The sequence below is a fragment of the Brachyhypopomus gauderio genome, chromosome 5 (genome assembly GCF_052324685.1).
Source record: "Brachyhypopomus gauderio isolate BG-103 chromosome 5, BGAUD_0.2, whole genome shotgun sequence".
Lineage (NCBI taxonomy): Eukaryota > Metazoa > Chordata > Actinopteri > Gymnotiformes > Hypopomidae > Brachyhypopomus > Brachyhypopomus gauderio.
The window spans coordinates 17,668,526-17,696,410 of NC_135215.1; the positions used below are offsets into that span (position 1 = coordinate 17,668,526).

The 27,885-nt window shown below is 47.9% G+C and overlaps 1 protein-coding gene across 1 annotated transcript; it reads right to left on the bottom strand.

Moving 5' to 3' along the window:
- Window positions 1–179: 179 nt before the first annotated feature.
- LOC143514668 (catenin alpha-1-like) lies at window positions 180–27,525 on the bottom strand. The gene is made up of 7 exons (XM_077006141.1): window positions 27,088–27,525; window positions 25,687–25,804; window positions 25,261–25,456; window positions 17,835–18,001; window positions 13,293–13,412; window positions 11,431–11,700; window positions 180–632 (listed from the first exon to the last, which is right to left on the bottom strand). Exons 2-7 carry the CDS (start codon window positions 25,789–25,791, stop codon window positions 195–197), a joined length of 1,296 nt encoding a protein of 431 aa, XP_076862256.1. The 5' UTR covers window positions 25,792–25,804; window positions 27,088–27,525; the 3' UTR covers window positions 180–194.
- Window positions 27,526–27,885: the final 360 nt, after the last annotated feature.

A 27,885-nucleotide genomic window follows, 5' to 3' on the forward strand; every position in this document is an offset into this window, starting at 1 on the left:
AACCTGCACTGTGTGGCTGTGAGGTGTGGGGGCCACTCACCAATCAGGACACTGGCTAAGACTATTAGCTAGTAAATATTTGCTAGCAGCAAGCAAGCCATTTCTTTTGTGTTTATACAACCCGGCAAATGGGACAAGTATCTAATTGAGACCTGCAGGCAGAGTTATGTAAAACTATTCTGAAGGTGTGAGCATCAAGTGAGACAGTATGACGTGGTGAGCACTGAGTGAGTATGTATGAGATGTAGGAGCACGTATGAGTGGGGGAGAGAGTGAGGTAGGAGTATGAGGTAGTGAGGTAGGAGTATGAGGTAGTGAGGTAGATACAGAGAGTGAGTGTGTGTGTGTGAGGCAGTAGAAGGGACAGTGTATGTGAGAGGCAGGAGGGACAGTGTGTGTATGTGTGAGAGAGAGAAGAGAGCACCTACGTTGCCCATGTACTCAGACAGCAGGTCCTGTAGTGCCTGGCGCACAGAGTTGCACTCGGCCACGATGCGTTCACGCCTGTCGTCGCGGGTGCAGGACGAGTCGGCCATGAGGGCGGCGCCACTGATGATGCTCTCCAACCGCTCCTCCAGAGAGGGGCGGAACCTCTCCTCGCTGAAACTCATGGGGTCCACGATGATCTGCTTCTACAGGGGGGCAGAGAGTGGAGCAGACAAGATATTACTAAAAGGAGAAAAGATATACTAAAAAGATCCATCAATATATTCAGCCCACCAATTACATTTTGGCTAAAAATATTCAATGACTAAACTCGTGCTTCTATATGGCAGTGAGGTAGGGGTTCAGTTCATCAGAAGGACTCTTCATGGGACACAGTTCCCAGAGGAAAATGTCATTTGGAATTGCGTTAAGCTTTAAAGCACCGTTCAGTGTTCAGACATGCACAGCACAATTGGGTGGCTGTCCTCAGACGACCTCGCCCACCCCCTCATCCCAGCTCCACCCAGACCCCACCCAGCACCTCACCGTTCCTGCCTCCACCCACACAGACCCAAACACCTTCACAAAACAACGCCCTACACCAGGGGTGGCCAACCCGTCATAGACCAAGAGCCACTTTTCTTACTGTGTTACGGCAAAGAGCCACATCGTACATGGGCGAGTGTAGATTGTTGAGCGGGGGGGGGGTCGAGCGTAATCGGTTGAGTGGGGGGGTGGCGAGTGTAAATTATTAGCTGTGAAGACAGTCAAATGCGTGTTTTCCACTGCGCCGGTTTTAAAAGTATTAGCGGCTCGCTAGGCTTGTAAACTAACCGCGCACCACGAAAATGTAGCAGTGTGTCGCCCCGTTTGTGCAGGTGAGCCCGCGGACCGGCTGGGGAGCCGCATGAAACCAGGCAAAGAGCGAGCCGCGGGTTGGCCACCCCTGCCCTACACCCTCTCAACTCAAAACGACAGACAAAACCAACGACAACAAATACATTATGAAATACACAATGAAATATAAATGTTTCAATAAATAAATATTAATGTTATAATTCATTTAAACGAAGAACACATTTCAGCATGTGAGGAGTCCCAAGCATGCTTCTACGACCAGACTCAGACAGGGAGCGTGGAACCCCATGGAGAACAGGCCAGCGGCGGGTGGAGCAGGAACCCACCACCCGATTGGTCTTAACCTCAATACAAACCGAGAACAATATGTTTGACGCATCTTCAATCCAAAGTGTGTGGAACCTGGATTTGATATGAGTCATCACATGTATATTAGTGCACGTGTTTCTCCATCACGGCCGTGATTTTTTCTATCGTTCTCCACAGATTGACCACAATTATGAATACTTCTGTTCATCGTTCTGGCACCAGTTGTTCAATTATATTTCATGCCAATAACGCAATTAAAAAATTATTTTGGAAATAGGCTGGCCGAAGCATTAAAGGAGAAGGTTCAACACCCTAATGGTCTTCATTACTGCCCTGAACTCCAGGACTGTGCTGACCACAAGGCACGTGGGTGTCAGTAAAGAGCACGCCGCACAAGCTGCATTGACTCCGCCCACACAGCACACGCTCTTCGTGAATGTGGAGGATCGCCGAAATGATGGCACCATTTAAGACCAACGACGCTTTCAATCCAGTATACAGGCTCGTGAGGTCACACACACACACACACAGAGAGGAGACATGGCTGGGTCTTGCTCTACAGGAGGCTGAGCACAGTCTCACTGATATACCAGCCAAGAATCGACAGTTAAAATATGAATAAGTCACTGGACCAGTTGCTGAAACGCCTTTATAAAAAAAGGCAGCTTAAATTTGAGTTTATTAGAATGCTCTGATCTGACCTCCTTTGCTTGCGTGTCATGTTGCCACGGCAACAAGCCCCTCTCTCCCTCTGCCCCCCCCCCCACCCCTTTTTGTGACTCACCGCAAAGTTGCCTGTGCTGGGAATTAGGCAGGGAGAAGTGAGGTGGAAAAATGTGTGTGTGAGCAGCTTTCTGCGTGGTCACCAGGAAATTACAGATAACCCCCCCCCCCCCCCCCCCCCCCAAACACACACACACGCTCAAATGCTACCTCGTCTACTCGCTCATTCTCATGCATGCCTGCGCGCGCGCACACACGCCCGTGCACACACACAATTTGCCATTAAGGCAGATGCCATCTGGCTGGATAGCAACAAGAATTCAAGCTTCTGCTTCCTGTGTGTGTGTGTGTGTGTGTGTGTGTGTTCTCCCACTTCACACTCAATGACTTCTCAAGGACCTTTGGGTATCAATAAGAACAGACAGCACCAGTCACTACAGCTCATTTGAAGACCCCCCCCCCCCCCCCCCCATACATACACACACACACACACACACACACACACACACACACACACACACACACACACACACACACACACACCCACCTTTTGTGGAAGGTGTAACCAAAGCCATTAAATGCAGAATAAGGCACATCCTGCAGTTTCACGAAAGCACATTGTGTATTAGCTTTCTGTATCGTTTGGCCAAAACCAAGCTGTGAGTGACTAAGAGAAACCAGCAGGTAGCAGCCGCACCAGAGCTGCCGGACATGCCCGTCTGCCGTGGGCAGACAGTAGACTGTGGGAGGCCACGCCCTCCAGCCACACAGCTCCCAGGAGCCCCTGCCTGAAGGAGGACTGGTCTGGTTAACAATCTACGTATAATAAAGCCCAAGATGGAGCTCCATCAGCAGGCCGAGTGACCGACCCCACAAAGGGATTAGAGAGCTGCAGCACCACCACGCAGGCGTAAAGCAGGCCACGCCCCTGTCAAGGGGCGGGGCAGTGGGGGAGGAGAGCGGAGGAGTGTCTGGATGAGGACGGAGTCGAGCCCAGCCTCTGCCCCACGAAGCCGGGCGTGAGGCCACAGATCTGATCAAACGGTATTAAACGGCTCCTGCTGCGGATTAAGCACCTTGACTGCGTCCCGCCGCCTCCGACCCGCTCGACAGCGTCGCCAAATGTCGTGCTCACATTAGGCGTGTACGCTAAGCGGTTCCCATCAGCCCCACAGAAGCGGGGGGCCGCGACGGCAGTGAGAGGGCAGGCGAGTTTTATTTCATTACAGCTGGGTGTCATTAGGCCAGGCGGAGTAATAAGGTAATATTTCTGCAGTGCAGGGGATCGATCCCAGCTACAGCGCCTTTATAACTTCGCCAAAACGTACTGGAGCAAACCAAGGTCAGAGCAAAGCGGGACCAATCACGGGACACGCTGTGATCGATACAGAGGGGGGGGCAGCAGGACCAATCACGGGACACGCCGTGATCGGCATGACGGGTGGGGATCAGCACTGTCCTGCTCACACGGGGGAGGGTCCAGCTGCGTTCTGACAGCTTCCTGTAAGTCATGGACAGGACAAAGCGTAAACAGAAGATAAGCACGATGGATCATCCCCACAGCTAGGAGGGGTTAGCAGCTGATGCATGGTTTATAAAAAACTGATCCAATTTGTTTGAAATCACAGAAGATTTATAGTTCTGCATATGTACTCCTAATTCAATTGACAGCTCAAAATTAAGCAAAAAAAATAATAGTACTAATAAACAAACACAATCAATAGCACAAATGCTATTATCAACAATAGAGGCTGTCTCTCTTTACAGAGCATACAATTACACAGGCCTCTTTTGTGTTCAAGTCAGCCAGTCGCTGAAGGACATCAGACGTTTTCACTGCTCAGTCTAACAGCTAATTCAACTCATCAGCGATTTATCGAGGCTGACTGTCCGCCATAGCCCATCGAGCTGGAGAAGGCGGGACCAGGGGCGGGACCAGGTCGTCCGCAGGGGGCAACCGCCCTATTGAGAGCTCCACTGACTAGTAGCCCGCAGAACAGACGCCACAGACACGGGTGATTAATCCATCGATGGAGGAAACAAACAGAAGCCTCCAAGATCCTGAAAAACTGGCGAGAAAGACAGGAACTGCCGCTTTTGTTCCAAGAGTGACGGGGATAATTGTAGTGTGCGGAACAGAGAGTGAGAGAGCGTGAAAGTGAGAGAGCCCAAGGGACAGAGGGGAAGAGAGCTAGAAAGAGAGAGGATGAGAGATGGAGAGAGAAAAAAAATTAAATAAATAAAAATGAGTCATGCTGTTACACCTGGACCAGTCCTGGTGACTAATATCCTGCTTTAATCTAAAAAATGTAATATATATATTAGAGATGCACCGATCTGCCTTTTTAAGGCCGATCCCGATTTCCGATTTCCTTTCAGTGAGATCTGCCGATCCCGATCCGATCCTGGGCGGGGCTAAATACCAGTATTACCATATTACCATAAGCAAACAATGAAGCATGGTTGAAACATATTTATTACCATTTTAAACAAACCATCCAAATAAACTACAACTTATCTACATAAACATAGCAAATCTTATAAAAACAATCAAACAAATATTGCCAAGACTGCAATCATTAAAGTGCTAAAATAATTATATTGCGGTCAAAACTGCCGTTATTGAACACTTAAAAAAAAAAAATCTTAATGCTTAAGTTTGCATAATGCTTATGCTTAATGCTTCGTAATGCTTAAATATAAAGGCAAATTACGCTTTATAAAGAGTAACATTTCAGCCTTATCCGTGGATAATCTGTTCCTCTTTTCGGTCAAAATGTTTGAAGCAGCGCTAAACAAACGCTCACTGTCCACGCTTGTGCAGGGTGCGGAGAGGAAATCACGCGCGACTTCGGCAAGTGCAGGGAAACGCTCTTTATTAATTTTCCAATACGAAAATGGTTGCGCACTCCGCGGAATCGTAGCCTCTGAAAGATAGCAACGCACTTGGGATGCTATCGGACTGTTGTTCTCTCTGACCTCTCTGCTTTCCTCCAGCATTGCGTTGTAAAATGTAGCTAATGACGGCCTTCGTGTTGTTTCTGTTGGTCTCTCAGTGTTGTCCTGACTGGGTCCTGGCATTTCTTCACCGTAACACTGGGTTGTCTGTGCACTCAACACATCCATGAGCTCATCCCTTACCCTTGATTTTAATTCAGCGGAGAAATACCGGTCCTTGTATCTGACATTTAAAAATAACATAAGGTAACCGTTAAATCTGACTAATGAAAAATGTTGATTGTATTATTTTCCGCACTATAATACGAACCTAAAAGCCTTTACATTTTCTCAAAAATCTGTGTTGCGCTTTATAATTCTTGTGAGTTCTAAAATACGTATAGAACATTACGTAACACGCACCGTACGTGCGCTCGTTATGTCGATGTACTGTTGATGTACGTTATTATGTGTTTTATTTACAATTTTCTGTTTACTTATTTAACCCTCATTTCCCTCAATCAATAAAAACAACAGTTTAATGACTACAATGAACTAGTGGCTCATTTCATGTACGTCACAGTTTCTGACGACAATAATCTAATGACCAGAGTGAAGTTAATATAAGCCGGTGCATTATGGTGCAGAAAATACTTTATATTAAAACGTTTCTGTGTATGTTATACTCAGGCATAAAAAGCATAGTGTATTAAAAATACTATTTAAATAGCTATTTCCTCATCTCACCTCGGGTCTAGGAGTGTAGCCACACTGTACAGCCTCTCTGCCTCTATGGTGCTGAACCGCTGTTCGGTTGCTTCCAAAAGGGTAGCTTTTGATGTTTTTACACCGTGATCCTTTTCAGAACTACTCTGTAAAAAACGTTTTAAAGCTCCGATTGCGGGTATCACGTCGGCAGCTGTAGCGGTGGAAGCACTAATTTCTTTAGTTAGTTCTTCGAATGGTGAGAGTAACGACACAATGTTTTCAACAACCCCCCACTGACTGGTGGTGAAAGTGGCCGGTAAATCATATTCAACTCCGTAAGCACCCAACACATGTTTTTGTTCCAATAGACTCTGTAACATATAATAGGTGCTGTTCCATCTTGTCAGAACATCCTGTTGAAGCTTTTTGACCGGTTGGTTCAGCCGAGTTTGTATACTCTGAAGGCGTGAATAAGCCAAAGATGAGTATTTGAAGTGGCCAACAATCCGTCTTCCAGTTGCCACAATATCACTGATGCTGCGTTGTGACAAAATCCCTTCATTCACTACTAGCTGTATTGAATGTGCCATGCAGGGCAAACTCGGCAGTTCAGCATCGTGCATTGCTTTTGTGATGTTTCGTGCATTGTCTCTCAAGATAACATGTATTTTATTTTTTGGAATTGACCACATTTGGAACATGCTGTCGAACTCTGCCATCAGAGCACTAGCTGTGTGAGAACCTGTGAACTCACTTGCATGCAGAACGACGCTACGTAGCTCAAAGTCTGCATCAATCCACTGCGCTGTTAAGCTTAACATGCAGGAGGGGCTGACGTCGGAACTCCATATATCACTTGTGAAACTCAGTGATGTGATATTACTTTTCATAAGTTGTTCTATGTGGCCGTAAACCACTTGATACAGCTCTGGAAGAGCAATATCTGAAAAGTATTTCCGACTGGGAATATCATATCGTGGATCCAGGTGGGATATTAAACGTCGGAATCCCACGTCATCCACAACTGAGAAGGGCTGATTATCTAGCGCTATAAATTCTATCATTTTAGCTGTTATTGATTTAGCCTTTTGGCTGTTGCTGCTACTTTTCGTACCGGTCAAATGTAGTCTGCACAGTTCGCTGGGTTATTTGTTTTTTGCTAGAAGACGCTCGCGCTTCATCTGCTGTTCGCTGAAACTCGCTATATAAAGCGGCATGGTGCACTCTTAAGTGCCGAATTAAATTAGTTGTGTTAAATGCCGCCTTCTTCAATCCACCACGAGATACCTTACTCTTGCACGTATTACAAAATGCCACGGACGAGTCCGTGTTACTTATTGTAAAAAACTGCCAGACACACGACATTTTTGTCAGCACATGCGGTAAAATGATTAACTTGTTCTCGTGTTCTCTGTTGAAGATGAAAGTATAATACAGTATGTCTCTGTCTAGTGGTCAGATAAGGTATTACAATGATGTAATTCTTGACTCTTCATCAAGCTGCGGTTATGAATTTGTTTAACGAGATCGGTCAAAATGGAGAGATATCGCCGATCCCGATATTTTATTTTTTATTAAATATCGGCCGATTCCGATCCATGTCCGATCTATTGTTCCATCTCTAATATATATATATATATATATATATATATATATATATATATATATATATATATATATATATATATATATATATATATATATATGCTTGCTCACTGGGGGCTAGGACTCGGCACTTGTAAAGCTGCTTTGTGACAACAACTGTTGTAAAAATCTCTATATAAATAATAAAATTATATATATATTAGGGGTATAAATATATAAATTAATATTTAATATTAAATTTAATTTAATATTAAATTACATATATACATATACATACATACATACATATATATACATATATATATACATACATACATACATATATATATATATATATATATATATAAATATAAGTGCTGTCATAATTCCAGGTGCCGCCATTAAAAGTCCTCACAAGGATTTTGCTCAGCAGAGAGGCCTATGCCAGTTTTAGATTAGTCTATGGTAGGGGTCGGCAACCTATGGCACACGATTCCAATCGAAATCGTTTCTCAACGCTCTGCACTCAGCTGCCACCACAGACCCATGTTGTTTAAATTAGTTTAAATAACCGGAACGGCCGCACAGCGCTGCGTGTGACGTAATCCCTGAGCCGTGTCAAGGCTGGATTATTTATTATGGATTATACTTTCACGAGTGACTATAGCGCACGACTCCGCACACCTCGTGCGAACGGCGGAAGCGTTTATATTCTTTGCAGTGTTCTCCGTAACGATATGTGGTAGTATAAAGAAACAACCCTCAAAAACAGGGAAGGAACATTTACCTGATGAATTTTAATGTTGCTTTGTGTTTCAGGTTTGAAAGTGCTGGAATTTAGTAGGGGTGGGAATCTCCAAGCACTCTACGATTCGATTACGATTCAGAGGTCTGCGATTCGATTATAAAACGATTATTGATGCATCTTGGTAGTAGGAATCAATGATGAATTAACTTCAATTTTATTTCCATTTTAAAACTCCCATTTTATTTTATAGTTAATCAAACGAAAGCAATATGTCAAGTACAAGGCCACACTCCAGAGAACTGAACAAAGAAATACAAACTAAAAAAGTGCACCTGTAGCAGCATGTTTGCAGTAAATTAACAGAGTTCAGCAAATGCCAACTCTTAACCAACATGTGCAAACAACAAACAAATATGTGGTACCAAAACCACAGCTTCCACACAAGAGTAGAATTATGTGCTAGCAGCTGACTTAAAACAATAATGTGATAAAAAAAAGCGAATTATTTCGAATCATTTCGACTATATGTATAAATATTTAACTTAATTAAGTTTAACGTGCTGGGAAATATAGAAATGGACATTGAAAGTGACGTACAAGTGCTTGAATTCCACCTTGTAAAAGGTGTATGAGCCCAGCAAACATGACTTTGTTCATTGCACTGAGGCGCGGCACGCGCGAAGTTACAAAACTCGAGAGGTGCACGACCTCGCAAATTGACAGCGCGCGAGACCCTCGCGCACGGGCGAAGTCACCGCGATTACGTCATTTTCGCCGTGCGGACCCTCGCAAGTATAAAACCAGGCTTCAGTAAGTTAGGGTCGGCTGGATTTGCCGCTCTTCTTGCGTCTTTGTTATGTGCGCAGCTAACGTCTAGACAATCGATTGTTGTCATTTGTGAATCGATTCAAAATCGTCCACGTGGTGCATCGAGATGCATCTAACAATTGAAAATTTCCCGCACCCCTAGAATTTAGGCTAAAGTACTTGAAAATGCTTGAAAGTGTAACTACTTCGTTTCACAACAAATAGCTGTCTGACTGAACAGTTCTCTTGTATTACGTTAACAAATACGAGCCTCTTGTAATTCCAGGACGAAACATGAGAGAAAGTGAAGACGTTAAGATTGGGCGTTTTGAAAATAAACAACCATTAAATAATGTGATAAAGTGAATTATTTTGAGTATATGTATAAATATTTAACTTAATTAGGTGATTTAATTCCACCTTCTAAAGGTGTATGAGCCCAGAAAACATGATTTGGTTAATTGTGCTGAAGCACAGCGCGCGTGAAGTTACAAAATTCATTTGTCTAGATGTAAATGCTCCATCCATCCTCTCTACAAACACAGAGGTTCTTCACTAAACACACCATCACTAATTAGCAGAACAGATTAAGGACATCCAGACTTATCTTGTAAGGTCTGATCATTAAATAATGAGTGTGAAAAAACAACAAAAGAAATCAATGACCTAAAGTAATAACGCTCTACGGGGCAGTAATAACGCAGCGTGTGGAGCTCTACGGGACAGTAATGACGCAGCGTGTGGCGCTCCAGGGGGCAGTAATGACGCAGCGTGTGGCGCTCCAGGGGGCAGTAATGACGCAGCGTGTGGCGCTCCAGGGGGCAGTAATGACGCAGCGTGTGGAGCTCTACGGGGCAGTAATAACGCAGCGTGTGGAGCTCTACGGGGCAGTAATAACGCAGCGTGTGGAGCTCTACGGGGCAGTAATAACGCAGCGTGTGGAGCTCTACGGGGCAGTAATAACGCAGCGTGTGGAGCTCTACGGGGCAGTAATAACGCAGCGTGTGGAGCTCCAGGGGGCAGTAATAATGCAGCATGTGGAGCTCTACGGGGCAGTAATAACGCAGCGTGTGGAGCTCTACGGGGCAGTAATAACGCAGTGGTAATACAAGCAGTCACTTGCGCCATCTGAAAAATGCTTGGACTAAGATTAATCGATTGCTATGGCAACAAGTTACAATTTATGCATACAATCTGAAAGTATCATTTCACTCTCTGCCATAATTGTGGAAAGATTAGCATACATAATGGACACTGGCTCTCTCGGCCTCAAAGAGCACAGGCTGCCACACACTAAAACTGAATAATTATTCTAATAGAGGAGTCACCGGCGTGAACAACCAACCGGATTTACACATTAAAGTCCAGGAGACGTGTGAAGCACATGCAGACATTCTGGAGCAGTTACATCACTAGCTGCCCCCCAACCCCACACACACAATCACACAATTAACCACCCCCCCAAACATGCTGCAGTGAGTGGGACATTCACAGGTTCACGCCGAGCATTTGACCTCAGAGTCGACGTGCTGCGTATCCCTGCACACACGATGAGGCTATACGACCAATCACAGCTTAACAAAGCAAACTTGACCAACACCATGAGGTCACTAGTCCTGCTTAAGTTTAAACACATAAACGTAATCTCACATTGGATTATTGTCTCAGCATCAAGGGCCAGTCAGATTGCAGGTGTGTAAACAGAGCTAGGAGGATTTGGTGCGGCGCACGTGCGTGCGCTTTAGTGACGGGAGGAGCGTCCACAGGTCCATCTCCTGCTGGGTGAAGATCTGAGGACCGCTGTTATCACACGGCTCCGACACACAGGGGCCACGCTGCACTTGCACCCGCTCACATTTAAATGTCACTGAGCAATTTCGCAAAGCCCCTTTTGAAATGCTAAGTGGCTGATCAATCCGTCTGCGTGGCCCGACTCTCCCGGCCAAGAGGAACACGGAGCCCTGCGCTTCTCCTGAAGGCAGACCGTCCTGTTCAGCCATCCCGCGCTCGCCACGCCACGCATGTGTCCCGCCGATCAAGTCCACACACATATTTAAGAACCAGTTGGTGTGGACACCACACCGGCCTCATAACTCTGCCTCCTAACGGAGGCCCAACAGGGGCTGAGTACCACACTAAAGCTGATTTAGAAACGCATTTTAATAACACTTAGCTTAAACATTTACATTCTGGCAGCTACTACTAAAACAGGCCTCTTTCAAACTGCCCCCGTTAATTCCATTTCAGGAGGTGTGTGCGCGTGTGTGTGTGTGTGTGCTCTGACCACCAGACCAGAGCCAGAAAACACACACACAATCTTGACCACTTACATCGAAGTTGTTGAGTGCGCCGGCGAGCTCTCCGCCCCCGGCAGGCTGGTTGAAGCTGGGGTCCTCGCTGCTGGTGGCCTGGGCGGCGTTGGAGATGCCAGAGACAGCGTGCTGCAGCTGCTTGTAGATGAGGTCGCGGTTGGCCTTGTAGGCAGCCACGTCCGGGTGCTGCAGGCAGGCGCGGGACGCCGTGTACAGCATGGGGACGTTCCTCTGCAGGACACCCCGCGCAGCCGCCATCTGGTCTTTGTGATGGACGTCCTTCAGCTCCTGGTAAGAGGAGGTCAGGAGAGGTCATGAGGACTCTGCCCTCACATGCCACACCGACAAAACCTTAACGGACATCAGGACTGACTTGATGGAATTTCTGAAACATTCCAAAGATCCGACATTCTGCGACCAACGCCAACATACTGATGTGATCAGGTGACCTTGTAGATCTCCCAAGACGACGACCACACAAACCAACATGAAAGAGGAAGAACATTCCGGAGACTCCAACAATAGCATACAGCTGCAGTCTGGTTGTAGGGCTGCCTGATTGACAACGAAGGCTCGGTCGGCCCAGTAATGGCCCAAGGAAGGCTCGGTCGGCCCAGTAATGGCCCAAGGAAGGTTCGGTCGGCCCAGTAATGACCCAGTAAAGGCTCGGTCGGCCCAGTAATGGCCCAGTAAAGGCTCGGTCGGCCCAGTAATGGCCCAGTAAATGCTTGGTCGGCCCAGCAATGGCCCAGTAAAGGCTTGGTCAGCCCAGCAATGGCCCAGTAAAGGCTCAGTTGGCCCAGTAATGGCCCAACACACTTTGATTACACAGAGTTTGGTCTGTGTAATCATGATATTAATGGAGAGCAACAATTTACCACCAGTCCTGCAGGGCCACAGCTCTGAATAAACAATGTGGACCCAGCTGGGCAGCACCGGCTCCGACCGCCCCTGGCCTTCCAGCAAACCTAGAGTGAGCTTCAGCAGCTCCAAAACCCCCCGAAGGTGGAGGACATCAACCAGAGAGAACAGCAGCTCGCACCTGGGGGAGACATACTGCTACTGGACCGGAGAGGCTGACCTCATCTACAACATCTGAAACCTCCATCATTGGGAGAAGTCCCAAGAGTACGGTCCATGCTGATGAACCCTTCCAGCCTGCGCTACAGAACATGGACGGCAGCCTCCACCTGCTGGACGGAGGAGGGGGAGGAGCTGCAGGACGGGAGACGTCCCGCTCGGCTGGAGATGAGACGCAGGGCGGCGGCTGTGCGGGAATCCAGAGAGGAACGCAGCGGCGGATAAACGTTTAGCGGCGCTGACATTCTGGAGTTGACCAAGAACATCACTCTCCTGCTCGTTCCATGACACCGCCTGGAACGTTTGTTCAGAAATGTGCCCAATTACAGCTCTCCCCCCACAGGAGAGGGGAGGAGGGGCTCCTTCAAATGAGGTTTTTCCTCCCCCTTTTCAATTCACATTTCTGGGTAATGAATTCTGTCACCCCAGTTGCTCCAAGCCTGGTTCTTTTACCCAACTGGTGGTAAGGAGATCGTTCGTGCTTATTGGTGTCTAATCTCCAACCAGAGGCACTGGACTGTTCCCAGCTTAAATGGGAGGAAGACCCAATACCACCTGATAAGCAAAGATGTGAATGAGATTTGATGTTTTGGGTTAAAGTGTGAGTGTCTCTCTGGCCTGCCACACCTGCTCCCCCCCTCCCTCTCTCCTGCTCTCAGGTGCTTAAGGATATGCTCACATTACCCATCATTTCATGGGAAATTCAATTAGACACAGTAGGCAGCTCTGAGCACTGGAGCGGTCCTGACCCGCGTGTGTGACCCAGGCCCGCAGGACCAGCGCCTCCCCAGGAGGGTTACCTGCTGTCTCTTGGCTGCCATCAGGTTCAGCTTGTCCACTTCGGGTTTCAGAGCTTTGTACTGGATCCCCAGATCCTGCTCGGTGCCGGCGTTGCGCACCTTGACCAGGTTCTCCTCCACCTGCGGCAGAAAATGGCACAGAGAAAACACGCTTGGGTTAGCAAGGAAGCACAGTCACTGGTGGGAGCCCCTGAGGACGCGGGCGGGAGACCCTGTGATGGGTGGAGGTCTTCCTGACCGCTGACTGCTCTTCCTAAACAGAGCATTTGTTTCAAGGTTTTAATGGTCCTCCAGAGTGATGAGTTCAGTCTAACCAAAAATAAATGCTTGCCTCAAGCGCCGTTTAGTTTATCTCGGTCCGACCAAAAATAAATGTTTGCCTCAAACGCCCATCTTGGCAACAGGCACTGCTACGACCTGCTTGAGGGTAGTGATTTTTGGTATTTTATGTTGTTTTTGGGAGGGTGGTGGGGCAGGTAGCAATGGTCACCCACGTTTTGTAAATAAGGCCTTGCTTAAGATAAGCGGCGATGAGTGAACTAGCCTTCACCATTATAACCACAAAAGCACTAAGTGCAAAATAGCTGCTTTAATATGAAATCTCCATTAAAACGGATTGAGTGGAATAAACAATCAAGCAGCTGCTGCTGTAGACAAATCCTGCTTCTCGAGCACAGCGCTGCTTTAAACGCACTCTAAACCCTGATCAAGATGTTGCTCCTGATTGAAAACACATGTAAAATTGGATGACATCCATTCAACGGCGTGGTATCCACTAGCGATCTCACAGCTCATTAGAGGGAAGGGTGAGAGGGAAGCGGAGTGGGACGGCGTGGCATTCATCACGGTCCCGCCGGCTCCCTCCACAGGCATGACACGCTTAATTATTGATCATGTCGGAGTGGAATCAGAAAGGCTATTTCAGTCACAACAAAGACGTATGGAGAGCGTTCGGGCAGAGTTCCAGCGCAGCTCGTAGGGGAAGAGCGGAGAGTGTTTCAGTGAAAACCTCGGTCCTCGCTACCTCACACCCCACAGGCCCTTAACCAAGAAGCACCAGCACGAAATCGAATCCGAGGTCAAATTAAGCCGCTCCGCTCGGCACCAAACGTTTCAAATGAAATCCTACAGCAGCTCGGCCCGCTCTTCACAGAAGCGGTGCCGCGGTGGAATCGGCGGGCGCGATCGTGACCGGGCCTCTCCACGCTGCATTACGACACCGCACACCCGCAACGCCGCACACGTGCTGCCTGCAGCTCATCTAGTTTGCACCACCAGCCCGGCAAACTAATGCAAATAAATTGAATGTAATGGAATCCGAGGCCAGGGTGCACGGCAGGGGTGCGTGACCCCACCCCCCCTGCCTGACCCCGCCCCCACGGCACTGCCCCCACCCCTACACGCCTCAAGACAACAGTCAGCTCATCTGAGCTGCGATCTCTACCATCCACCCGTGGCACTGGAATCCTAGAAAAGGGATTTAATGCGATGGATGTCAGAAGTGAACTGCGGCTTTGTGTAGCGCAGGAGATGGAGACGTCACGAGCTCTCAAACATTAAAAGAACAATTTGTATTAGAGAACTAGCCTTTCAGAGATATCTACTAATGAGACGCTTCTTTGACCAGAGAGAAAAGTGGCTGTGGGTATATGCTAATTAGCGGCATTATTAACCAATGCCTACACACCTACGTACACATGTGGAGATGAAAGGCCCTAGAAAACGATTTAAGATGTAGAAATCATTTAGGAAAATGGACATGTACTCAAACAAGCCAAACCAAAGCAGGAAAAGGAAGGAACCAATGGTAATTACAAATGATTAAACCCGGACAGACATCTGGAAAACCCATGAAAACAGAAGAAATGCATCAAACTAGAAAATGGAAAGAATTCTATTCTAAAATCAGATTTCTGATTACTCGCCAGCTTACATGGATTCTATTCTATAATCAGATTTCTGATTACACGCCACAGTAGCGAACCGTAACCATTAAACCTGGGCCCGCTCCCAGGAATATGTAAACAACGTGCACGAGGGCATCAAAAAACTGAATCGAAACTAGGTAGCAGTGGTACGCTAACGACAGCTAACGTCGCCACAGCGGGCGGAAATTATCATACAGTTAAGCCTACCCACTAAGAGGGAAGATATGATTGGTCAATTTTACTGTCATTTGAAACTGGTATTGCGCTGAATTATAACTGCCTGGCCCTCTGTAAATGAACAGCGGGCATCACAGTCCTGATAGGGGGAGACACAGGCTCACAGGCTTTCACTTAACCCCTCACCTTCCAACACAGATTGAATAGACACGGGTGAATCATTTATTTGCTTATATTTCTGTAATTGTTTAGATGTCGATTGTCAAACTAAGTAGATAAAAAAATAGGATAAATTATATATATTTATGTTTTAAGAATATTTTAGGCCCTCTGAGAGGGTGTAGAGGGCCCTGACGGTTCCCCACTGACACGCCAGCTTATGTGAATGATCTTGCTGCAGTACGTTGGAGGACTGCATGCCGACACGCACACACGCCACATCTTTTGGGAACGTTCCAATTTCCACAACATTTTGGGGTTATGCAAGGGAGACAGTACAGAACATTTCAGAGGAGCTGCACGTCCGGAAGAGAAGGGGCTCTAATTGGGTCACGCCCCCTCCCACACAGCACAAACAGATGAATACTTAATGACTATAGCAGCCAGGAAAAAGGCATTGACCCAAAAAGACCAACTATAGATGACTGGACAGGAGTAATTAAAGAGATCTACATAATGGAGAAAGACCAGCCATGCAAACACCCAAAAGCAATAGTGCACAGAACAGTCCACTGAGTACACCAGACTGAGCGCATTTGAAAAGCACTTGAAGAAATGGACAAAGTATAAAAATTGATCTTCTGTAATTTTAGAGGGGGGGGGGGTATAGATTGCCAAAAGTATTCGCTCACCCATCCAAATGTTGGTGTTCCAAACGGAATCAAGTTTTCCAATCACTTCCATGGCCACAGGTGTGGGACTTGAGCTCACATGGGAGTCAAGGAAGCTGAGCGAATTCTTTTGGCAATATAGTATATAGAAAGATGGAAACAGTTCAAGCTGTATTTTAAGTAATCTAAACCCATCTACTTAACGAATGTGAATGGGGGGGGGGGGGGGGGGGGGGGGTCCTTTAACGTATAAATACGACGCACATAAAAGCAGTGAAAAGCCATTGCTACAGAAGATAAAGAAAAGCTTTGTATATTACAGCGCCACCATGACCCCTCCACCTCAGTCATCCCCAGGCCATACGGAGGAAAGGTAGGAGCACACACACCCCGTGGAGCTATTCAACCTCAACCCTCACCACCACGCACACGCACACACACACACACACACACACACACGCGCGCGCACATACACACGCGCACATACAGATTTCTGCAGCGGCCGTGTAACACAGTAGAGTTAAAGAGGACTAATAGCAGAGCTGGTTGACATGCTGGTGACAGACTGCTTGGTATGCAGCAAGAGCACTACAGCGACCACACACCCACCAAGGGTAGGAGTGTACCAGCCCCACAGAGCACTCCAGCACCCAGACACACACCCACCAAGGGTAGGAGTGTACCAGCCCCACAGAGCACTCCAGCACCCAGACACACACCCACCAAGGGTAGGAGTGTACCAGCCCCACAGAGCACTCCAGCACCCAGACACACACCCACCCAGGGTAGGAGTGTACCAGCCCCACAGAGCACTCTAGCACCCAGACACACACCCACCAAGGGTAGGAGTGTACCAGCCCCACAGAGCACTCTAGCGACCAGACACACACCCACCAAGGGTAGGAGTGTACCGGCCCCACAGAGCACTCTAGCGACCAGACACACACCCACCCAGGGTAGGAGTGTACCAGCCCCACAGAGCACTCCAGCACCCAGACACACACCCACCAAGGGTAGGAGTGTACCAGCCCCACAGAGCACTCCACCGACCAGACACACACCCACCCAGGGTAGGAGTGTACCAGCCCCACAGAGCACTCCAGCGACCAGACACACCCACCAAGGGTAGGAGTGTACCAGCCCCACAGAGCACTCTAGCGACCAGACACACACCCACCCAGGGTAGGAGTGTACCAGCCCCACAGAGCACTCTAGCGACCAGACACACACCCACCAAGGGTAGGAGTGTACCAGCCCCACAGAGCACTCCAGCACCCAGACACACACCCACCAAGGGTAGGAGTGTACCGGCCCCACAGAGCACTCTAGTGACCAGACACACACCCACCCAGGGTAGGAGTGTACCAACCCCACAGAGCACTCTAGCGACCAGACACACACCCACCCAGGGTAGGAGTGTACCAGCCCCACAGAGCACTCCAGCGACCAGACACACCCACCAAGGTATGTGAGAGTGCATGTGCACGCGTGTGTGTGTGCATGAGCGTGCACGAGCGAGTGTGTGAGAGTGCGAGAGTGTGTGAGAGTGCGCGTATGAGTGTGCGTGCGCACGTGCGTGCACGTGTGTGAGAGAGTGTGTGCATTACCAGTTTGAGCTGCAGCAGGAGCTGGTAGACGTCGGCCATGTCTGCCAGCACCAGCAGGTGAGTGACGGCTGACAGCAGAGCACGTGCTGCACGCACCATGTTGCCTCTCTTCACCGAGGAGCAGGGGTCCTCCGCAAACTCCCCCGACGCCTGCCGCATGGACTCTCCTGAAGGACGGACACACACACAGAGACAGGACCCAGAGAGAGACAGGAGCCAGAGAGAGACAGGACCCAGAGAGAGAGAGAGAGACACACACACGACCCAGAGAGAGAGAGCGAGAGAGAGAGAGAGAGAGAGAGACACACACACAGTGTTAAAAGCTTTGTACACACCAAAGCTACTTTCACAGCTCTAGCACAACTAGTCTTCATGTTACATCCAAGAGGCTTGAACACTGTGGGAGCTCCAGGAAAAACACTTCAGAGTTACTTTAGACTGCATCGCACCTACTGTCAATAACATCGTCCAGGGATGATGGAAAAAATGCCTTGGAAATGCTAAACATGAGTTTTGTGGTGGCGTCTGTGTAGGGCTGAACGATTTTGGAAAATAATCTAATTGCAATTTTTTATCTATAAATTGCGATTGCGATTTAAAATCGCGATTTTTTCCCATTGTTCCACTTCTGTTTCGGCATTTTTTATACAGCTCAGATACAGGGTTGCGGGGGGGGGGGTGTAAACAGAGGCGGTCTTTGCATAGAGGCGTTGCTAGGCAATTGCCTTGGGCCCCTCCCACTGTAGGGCCCCCTTGTCTAGCTAAAGCCAGGTTCACACTACACGACTTTTCAGTCATCAGGTTTTTGTGCCGTTCGCACTACACGACTGGTTGTGCTGTAATCGCAAGTCTTTCAGTTGTTGTGGCTTTCACACTACATGACTGATCGGTGACGCGGGCTCACGAATTAAACGACTGGGGAATCGCCGACTCATCTGGCTGCCGTCCAAAAACACGAGAACACGAAAATGAAACACTCGCGAGAACCAGCAACACCACGAAGAAAATAAAAACAACGTACATGTACTCCACATTTTCGTTATTATTATTTTTTTTTTGTAGTAAAGTTGTATGAAGCTAGACGCTGCTGTTGGCTCACAGTCGCCGACTGGGCTAGATATGAAACATGCTAGATATTAAACATGCTAGATATCTGCCGGTCGTCTGCGATGAGTTGGCAGCCACTCGGCGACGGCTCGGCGAGCGTCTTTCAGCAGTTCACACTACACGACTGAGCGAGCGCCGAATGATCCCCGATTTGCGTCCGACCACAGTTTCTGTCGGCGATCTACAAAAACAGTCGGCGACTGAAAAACCAGCCTAAAATCTTGTAGTGTGAACCTGAACTTATTTCTCGCATATTAATGTTGATGGGCCCCCTAGCTAAATTCGCATTGAGCCTCCAAATTGCTAAGTCCGCCACTGGGTGTAAAATGGACTAAATGTAAGTATTATTATTATATCGTGATCGATCGCCTGTGGTTGGCGCCAGAGCGAACTACTAATTTTTTAGTCTAAGACGCTCAATGCGTGAGAGTTGGCAGCCCTGCAGGTATAGCAACTTGGCTAAAATATGTGCGTGAGGGCGTTTGGTAGCGCATATCCAGTGTGTTTAACAAAGCCATGAAGCCGGGATTGTTCACTACATTAACGGACATCATGTCTTTCACTATGAACTCCGTTACTGCCCGAGTTATTTCAGCGTGCCGCTTCGAATTATATCCATAAGGAGTTACACTTTCAAACGGTTCGGTCAGTGAACCCTGTCTGCTGGACCGCGGTCAAGCTATCCGCGCTTTCGCGATTCATCCGTGCTTTAAATCCTATTGCGCCTATATGCGTGATTTTACGGTATTTCGCTGCTCACCGCATACTAAAGCTGTATAAGCGCAGAGAAACACTTTTGCGTATTTGAAGATGCAGCACTGGTCGTTGGCATTTTAGCCTTACAAATATCATACGAGGCTTTGTGGTGTTTTTTTAATGGTGAAGGTTTGTAGTGTTACCTCGCGTCGTAGCAACAGTAGCAAGGCATGTTTTGCAGGGTACCTGACGTTGAGCAGCATCTTTTTAAAAGCCAAAGTAATTTCACACAACTGATGTGCTGCCCCTCTTTGGTATTAGACTTTCAGTTGTGTCAGCTTCTGAAAGCCATTGTGCAACAAGTTAAAGTGCGCTGTGTTAACTTCACTTCTCCACCTCCCTGCCTCCTGCTCGGGTTTGCTCCTTTCGTCCTCGGCTCGGCTCGCTCCCAAGTCACGTGACCAGTTTAAATCGCAGCCTGTGCGATTAGACAATCGCGTTTTTAAAAATCGCGAAATTATCGCAAATGCAATTAATCGTTCAGCCCTACGTCTGTGTGCGAGTGGCCACGGAGCTGCGGCGTCCGGCACACCCGCCTCTCCTGTGAGTCTGGCTGGCTTTGGTTTGAGTGCTGGAGAAAGGAGGAGTGAGTGATTCACTCGGCAGGACGGGATGCTGTCAGGTGCTGGGAGACATCCTGCCTTCTGCACGCACTCCCACAACACGCTAACGCTGGAGCAGCTCTCAAAGCTTCTCGACTCTGCTTAACGAACGGCACGTTCACCCTCTAATTGCTGAACGTCTTTAATTGCCAAACCTCTTTAATTGCTGCCCCCCCACAGCCTTCTCATTCGGCACGTTCGCTTGTTTTTAGAACGGCTCATTTACATCTAAATAAATAAATAAGCAAAAACAAACAAGGGTGCTGTGTCTTTCGTGCAAAGCACCAATGGTAGAGTCTCTTAACAGATACTTTTAGTGCCCCCTTGTGGGATTTCTTTAGCCTGCTAAACATATGTGAGTGAAGTCAAGTCCATGTCTTGGACTTGGGGGGGAGAAAAACAAGCCAGCATGCATCTCTCCAGCAGCACAACACAGAGCAGCACTCTGACACCCTTGTAGTGGGGGATCCCTACAGAAAAGGCAACACAGTCCCTACAGACATGGGTCTGCAGTCCTGGAGGTGGGGGATCTCTACAGGAGAGGCAACACGGGCTGGGGTTCGTATAGGTATACACCATGTTTAGAGAGATGATGTGAAGCTAATGAATAGTCACAAGGATCATCAGATCATTAGTACTAATGAAGACCACATAACTGTGAGGACACCTCAGATTTGAACTGTTATGATAGATGTCGACTCAGAACAAATACTGATGTTCTCACTGAGCCTCAGCACAGCAGCCACGCTTTAAAGCACCACATCTCCCAACACCCGCTGGGAATAAGAGCAGATTAAACACACAGATTAAACATCCCATACGCTAGAAATATAAAGAACACCTTCTAATCCCTTCTAGTCCAAGAAGTGCAAGTAGCACAGAGTGGTGATCAGCTGCCTGTAGGATGGCACTGATCACGGAGTCCAATAGGGACCCATATAAGCAGTGTCCATTCACCACACACATCAGCTGAGATCAGTACCAGTCAAACCCTCACACCAGAAAACCTCTGTGGTCATATTAGTGCCAAGATAGCACACAATGTCAGTTTACAGGCACAACACCACTATCAGTTTTAGTATCCATGACGCCCTCTAAAAGACCAGTGTCCTGTGTATAATACTGTACATCACTGTCCTATGGTCTTCAACACTATCAAATATGTCAAATTCAACATTTAATAAATAAATCCCACTGTTCCCTTCTGCCGAATAGAAACTGATTCAAGGTCACCACTAGGGGGGGCCCTGCTTGGAGACTCACTGGAGCAGTTAGTGTGGAAGCAACTAGGCATGAGGCCCTCCCACAGAGGGGCGGGGCCAGCACACTTCCTACTTTGCCTTCCGAGCGGAAGCAGACACACCTTTCCCCTACAGAAGGGGCTGATGGTTTGGTGTAACCCGGTGAACGGACACCGCCGTGGCCCAGCAGGACAAACACAGGGGGCACAGTAGGGGCTCCAGCCTACAGAGCGCCGGATCAGTCAGACCCAGCCACCCCCAGACTGGGGCAAAAGAGAAACAGAAACTACCCTGAGCTGGTGATGGCTGCTGTCTGTTTCTCCTTCAGCTTTACCTCCTGCCAACAAGCAACACAAAGGGAGGAGCCAAGCAGGAGGAGAAGGCTGCCTGCCCAGTAAAGATGTAAGAGCAGTACAAACACCAATCGGAGGAGAGGGGGAGACAGGCGCTGCTTGTGGACTCCTCCACAGAGCAGGAGCACGGGACACAGACCAGGCATCAGCGCCGGAGCACTTCCCTCCCAGACGTGAGACGGGTCAGGGCCGTGCACGTCAGTCCAACATCAAGTCTCCGCCCATGCAAAAATACACATGCACCTACAGTTCACGGGTGTGAGATTTGGCACACGGTTTTAGAAACACAGAAATCAAACATAATTATCATTTAATCGGTCCTGCACAAATTAGTCTATTGACAGACAACCAACTAGCTACATCTCAGTTCACAAAGGCTGCTTCTGAGATCTTAATGCTAATAAACCTGCATCACATTCTTCCCAAAGTCTGCGTGAGAAACGCCACCAGAAGACGGTGGCGAATGGGGCACAAGCTACAGCAGATTCATGAGATTATGAATATGAACACAGGGTTTCCATTTCCTGTTAAAGTCTCGTGCTGTAGAGGTGGGGTCCACTGGTCAGAGAGCAGCCTTTGACTGCAATCTAAAACCACCAGTTTTTCAGTAGGGGAAGAAACGGCTCACCTAGGAGATCTTAAACTCCAAGGTGCCTGCAACAAAAGGTAGTGCGAAGATCCAGACTCCCATTCTCAGCCCAGACAGCGCTCTTTGAGAAGCCCGAGAGACAGAGAGAAAGAGAGAACGAGAGAACACCCCAAGCCCACTCTCTCTCTCTCCCGAGGGCAAAATCAATATGGCCACCCCCCCCCCCCCCCCAACCGGATAGGGACCGGCGTGTTTCTAATAAACTCTCATCCATCTCCTCTAAAGTAGCGCACTCTGCAGACTACTGCAGAAACCCCAGATGAAACGCTTCTAATGAGTGTCAGTATCACACTAAAGCAAGAGGGGCAGATAGATACTCACCAACACCCACCCCCATCCCCAGGGGAAGAGGCGCACAGACAGATACTACCCCCTCCCCCCCACCTCAGGGGGAGGAGCACACAGACGGCATTATCATTCACCAACGGTTATTCTGCTTCTCCTGAGACAGGCAAGAACACCCTTTGATGTTCCCCCTAAATAAGACACTCAGGACTCTCTGACACCTCAACGTATGCTAGAGCGTTCTGGAGCAGCTGGGAAACACGGAGGAACTCACCACTGGCCCTCCGTTAATCACAAACTTCGTCTTTCGCAATTAGGCAACCGCAAAGGCAACAATTAAGAAGCTTCGTTTAGCGCAAGCCCAGACGACCACGGTCGAGCGTTTCCTGATTAGATACCATCGTGTGTCGGGAGATCCGGTCCGATCACAGGGGTTTCCCTGGAGGGATCCGTGACCATCGTCTCAAACCCCTGCACAGAACTCAACGACTGCAAAAGCCTTTGGAGCTGCAAGCTTCAAGTGGGCATGGAGAGCTCAAGCTCACGCCAGCTATCACAGCATGTGTCAGAACCACAGCAAACAGCATTTCTGTCCCAGTCAGGCATCCCATCCAGCCGAACTGTGCTGTGGGGAATGTAGAGATATTCACTGGTCCTGTGCCAGGCAGTAACCAACAGGTTGGTTCTGCTGACTCTCTCCTCCGCCCCTGCAGCTGTAGGGAGACGGCAGAGGCGAGGACGTGGGTGCCTTTCTACGGCGGGGAGATTGAATCCATCTCAATAGCACCATCGCCGGTTTCTTCACACCGCCAGCGTTCCAATGACGGAATGTGGAACCTGGCGTGACATTCCACGGCAGAGCAAGCAGGCCAGCTCAACGTGTGCTCGCGCACACGCTACACGCTAAGCTAGCAGCGGTGGGGAGCGCAGAGCTGACGAGCGTTGCGCGGGACGAGACCGTCCTGTCTGAACTGTGAGGTGCTAAGTCCAATTCAGAAGGGAGTGCACACAGAGAGAGACGCACCGGGGGGGCTCAATCCTGCCTCGCGCCACAGCCGTCTTGATGGCTACGGGTCATTTCTGTCACGCCGTTGCTGGAGATAACAGAGTCAGCCTGTCGCACAAGCAGGACCATGGTGAGCTCTTTCTCTGACAGGTTACGGTCTTCAAATATTTGACAACACCCATGACAACCCAGCAACCCCAAAACGGGCATTTCACATTTATTCTTATCCCTCATAGAGCACTGAAACGGGACGACTTGCAACGCTAGTAATGATTTACAAAGTGTCCACTAATGATGATGCCAACGTCTCTGTTGCACAAACACTGCAAGCTGGGATTAGCTGGCACCGTGTGATTCGTCAAGAATGTTGCACAAATCCTCTTTGGCCCACACAGACACGCAAAAGATTGAAACATCCATCCTGGCACAGTATCTGGGCCTACCAACCAAGAGACATAAGCAGACTGCTTAAGTAAAGCTGGCGAAGAGTGTTGATCAGGCAGGACCCCTCATTGACTATGCATTAATATCAACAGGGACCCCATCACGGAAAACCAAATTTCCCTGATTTTATTGAAACAAATAATTGTTTCTATCTAAATTTCACTCAAGTTTCAAAACTTCATTTCCCACTCCATATATGGAATTGACAAAAACAGCTAATTTTGAAATCACTCTGGCTCCAATGTCACAAGAACATGCTCATTTACATATCTCCGCCCATTCAACCCCACCTATGTAGAGCAGTGCAGACATTTTTCAACTCTGAGTGCTTTTTAAAAAAGGCACAATACAGAGCAGCCAATCAGAACACCAGAACACAGTTCATTTATCTTATATATGTCTCAAAGGTGCAGTAAAAAACAGCCTATTTAATTCTAAGGGATAAAGAGAGGTTGGAAAACGGTTGTATAAAAATGAATTATGACCATTTTAGGAACACAAAGCAACACACACATTTTAAGTGGTGTTCAAGGAAAAAATATAAAATAAAAAATAGGATATGAACCCTTTTAAAAAAAAGTGGGGAACAGGGACTTGTGAAGTTGTCATGGGTAACCGCCTCTATTAAACTGCCTACTCCACAGAGCAGAGACAAAAACCTGCAGAATGAGGTATTGCACAATTACACAATGAAGCCCAGGAAGAGATTGAGGCAGGCTTTGAGGCAAGAAGCCCAAGGAAAAGTCCCTGTGTTGAGACGTAAACAACCTGCTCAGAACACGCCCCACCTGCAGAAACAAGCCCGGCCGTCATCCACACAGACCAGCAAACGGATTATGAAGAGATTACGAAAATGAGAAAGCAATAAACCAAAGAGTAAAAAAGGTATTTAAGATTTCAGTATTGTATAGAGACACTGTCAAATACAAGAAACAAAAGGACCCCCCCCCCCCCCCCCCCCACAAAAGGCACAGGACAGGCACCTTGCTTGCGGACGTCCTCTACGGCGGCAGTCAGCTCTTCCTTGAGAAACTGACTCTCTTTGGCGATCTTCTCGCCTTTCTCCAAGAAGTTCTGGGTAGCGGTCTCGACCGAAGCGGCCAGAACATGGGCTTTTTTGGAGCGGCCCTTCTTCTTGTTGGAAGGCCCTTTGTTGCTGGAGTTCACCAAAGTGGTGACCTAAAAATAACCGGAACATTTCAACACCACGGGACAGGAATGCATAGCACAAACCATCATACACTTTCCCATTACAAGGTTAAGAACACAAAGTACATTAAAGAAAAGAATGGCTCATCACCTAAGGCTCCAATGAAATCAAAGAACCACTGATTTACATTCCAGTGCAGTAAAGGGCTTATGTGGACAGAGATAAAAGGAAGACAGAACGTTTCTCTGAGCAGTCTTACCTGGGTGACCAGCGGTTCAAGCAGCCGTTCCACGGCCAGTGTGCGGATCTCCAAGCTCTTGGGATCCCATTTGAAGTTGATGTTAGCAGTATTAATACTAGTCATCTTCTCGGTTGTTCTGTGGAGAGAAAGACTCTTTAAGGGGGGACAAATCACTCTAAAAAGAGGGCACAAAAGAGAATCAACAGACTTAAAAGTTCTGAAAAGTGCTAAAAGAAAACACGAGCAGACGCGGTACAAGCACGCTACATACTTGCAGGTGCTGCCTAATGATGTCAGTTTGCCGGGGCGCAGGTTAAAAATACAGTGACAGGCTTTACTGCTACCAAGAAACTGTGCCCTATTTTTCGATTTCCCGTTCATGCGCTGACTGGCGCTCCATTGATCGGCCATCATGCATGGAGGGAGCGGGATAATCAGCCAGCCCTGGGGGGCTCGGCCAGTAGGAGTGGTCTGGGCTTGTCTGCCTCACCACACACACACGGTTTGGGGCCCAGTCAACCAAGGACATCTGTAACATTTTGAAAAGCAGCAGCCTAAACAACTATCAAATGTGGCGAGTCACCTGTATGAATGGGAGGAGTCAAGCTTCTTCTGAAAAATACACGCAACAATTTTTATAAGAAACTAAATAAAGATAACACGGTCGTCCGTCCGTAACAGCGTGTGTACAAATATGGTGAGGCACAACTAATGAAGTGTAATTATGTAAAACGTTGGAGATAAAGTCAGTACTGTAAGAAGTGGCTGAGGGTTATCGTGACCATATACAGCAACTTATAACCAGGAAAGACCTGGCAGTATACCCCCCCCCCCCCACCACACACACACACACACACCCACCCCACCCTTAAACCAACATATCCCTTAGTTTTATCATACGGATAGAAATTCAAAAGACGAAATTGTTTTGAGGTCTTTGACAGTTAAATTCCCCCTCAGATGCTATTTAGCTGCTCAACTAGCGAGCAGTCCGTTCAGGGAACATGGGAGTCTATGGAATGCTAACCTGGGGCGACTAGCATACCTTCCTAATGTGGCAAGTCTCTGGGATTTGGCGTTCACGTCGATTAGTGGAAATAATATTAGAAGTTTTTTAAATACTGCCCCCAAGTCCAGGATAACCGGTGATGCCGTCGGTAGCCTAACACTGTTCACAGAAAAGCCCATGAAAATGTGCTAGCTAGTTAGCTTAGCAGGAAACCACAAACTGCCCCAATCCCAAACATCCCATGAAGTGACTGGAAAACAGGCCAGCGAGACCAAAACTTTAGTCAACAGTTCAGTAGTTTCCAAAACTCGTGTTCTGCAGTTTCATTATTTAATTACTTAATATTTACCCCCATCCCGTAGAGGCGAAGTAAATAAAGTCAAACTGCAACGGCGGAAAACTAAACTTACCAAAACTAACTTCGGAGACGCTTTTCAAAATGGAGGAATGCGGCTGAACTTCTGCTGCCGAAACTTCACACGCGTCTTTACAAACAACTCGGGAGTTTGAGGAACACCACGAGGATGATCTTTACCAAATAAAATCGGATCTAATCTCAATCTCGAGTCGTCCAAAGTTCACAAGTAAACCTGCGCGGCACCACGACCTCCTGTAATCTCCCGTCTTCCCGGAATGGCGGCGCTGACTCAGCTGCTCCCGTCAGGTGTGTTCGGGGCGTGGCGCGGAAAACACCAACTCACACACTCAAAACCCGCTTTTCTTTTACTAGTTTCTTTTGTATTGTGTCCCCAACACTCGTTAGACTTTGAACGCTCGCCAAACACAACGAAGCTTAGCTTGCTTACTTTGTAAAATCAGACGTTTGGACTGGTTTGTGAATAAATACGCCACTCCCTTGCCTCAAAGTTGAGGAGAACGACTCCCCCAGTGGGCAGGAATTTAAAAAAGTAAATCAGCCGTTGGCAGTAAAGCGCCAGGCCTGAGATATGAAGTGGGAACGGGTTAATTAAGGTTAGATTTTTGCAATGAAAGGGAGAGAAATTAGACCGATATCATAACCTCAGATTGACTCAAAATCATCAGCTCAAAAATCACCGCCACAGATAGCACAATAAAATGACAATACATGGAATGTGGGAAGTGTTTATTTGCATCAGAGAACAAGCACCCCCTCTATCACCGTCTCTTTCACTCTCATGAAAACAGGGACCACCATACCTGCTTCACCGTGAGCCCCACCCCATACT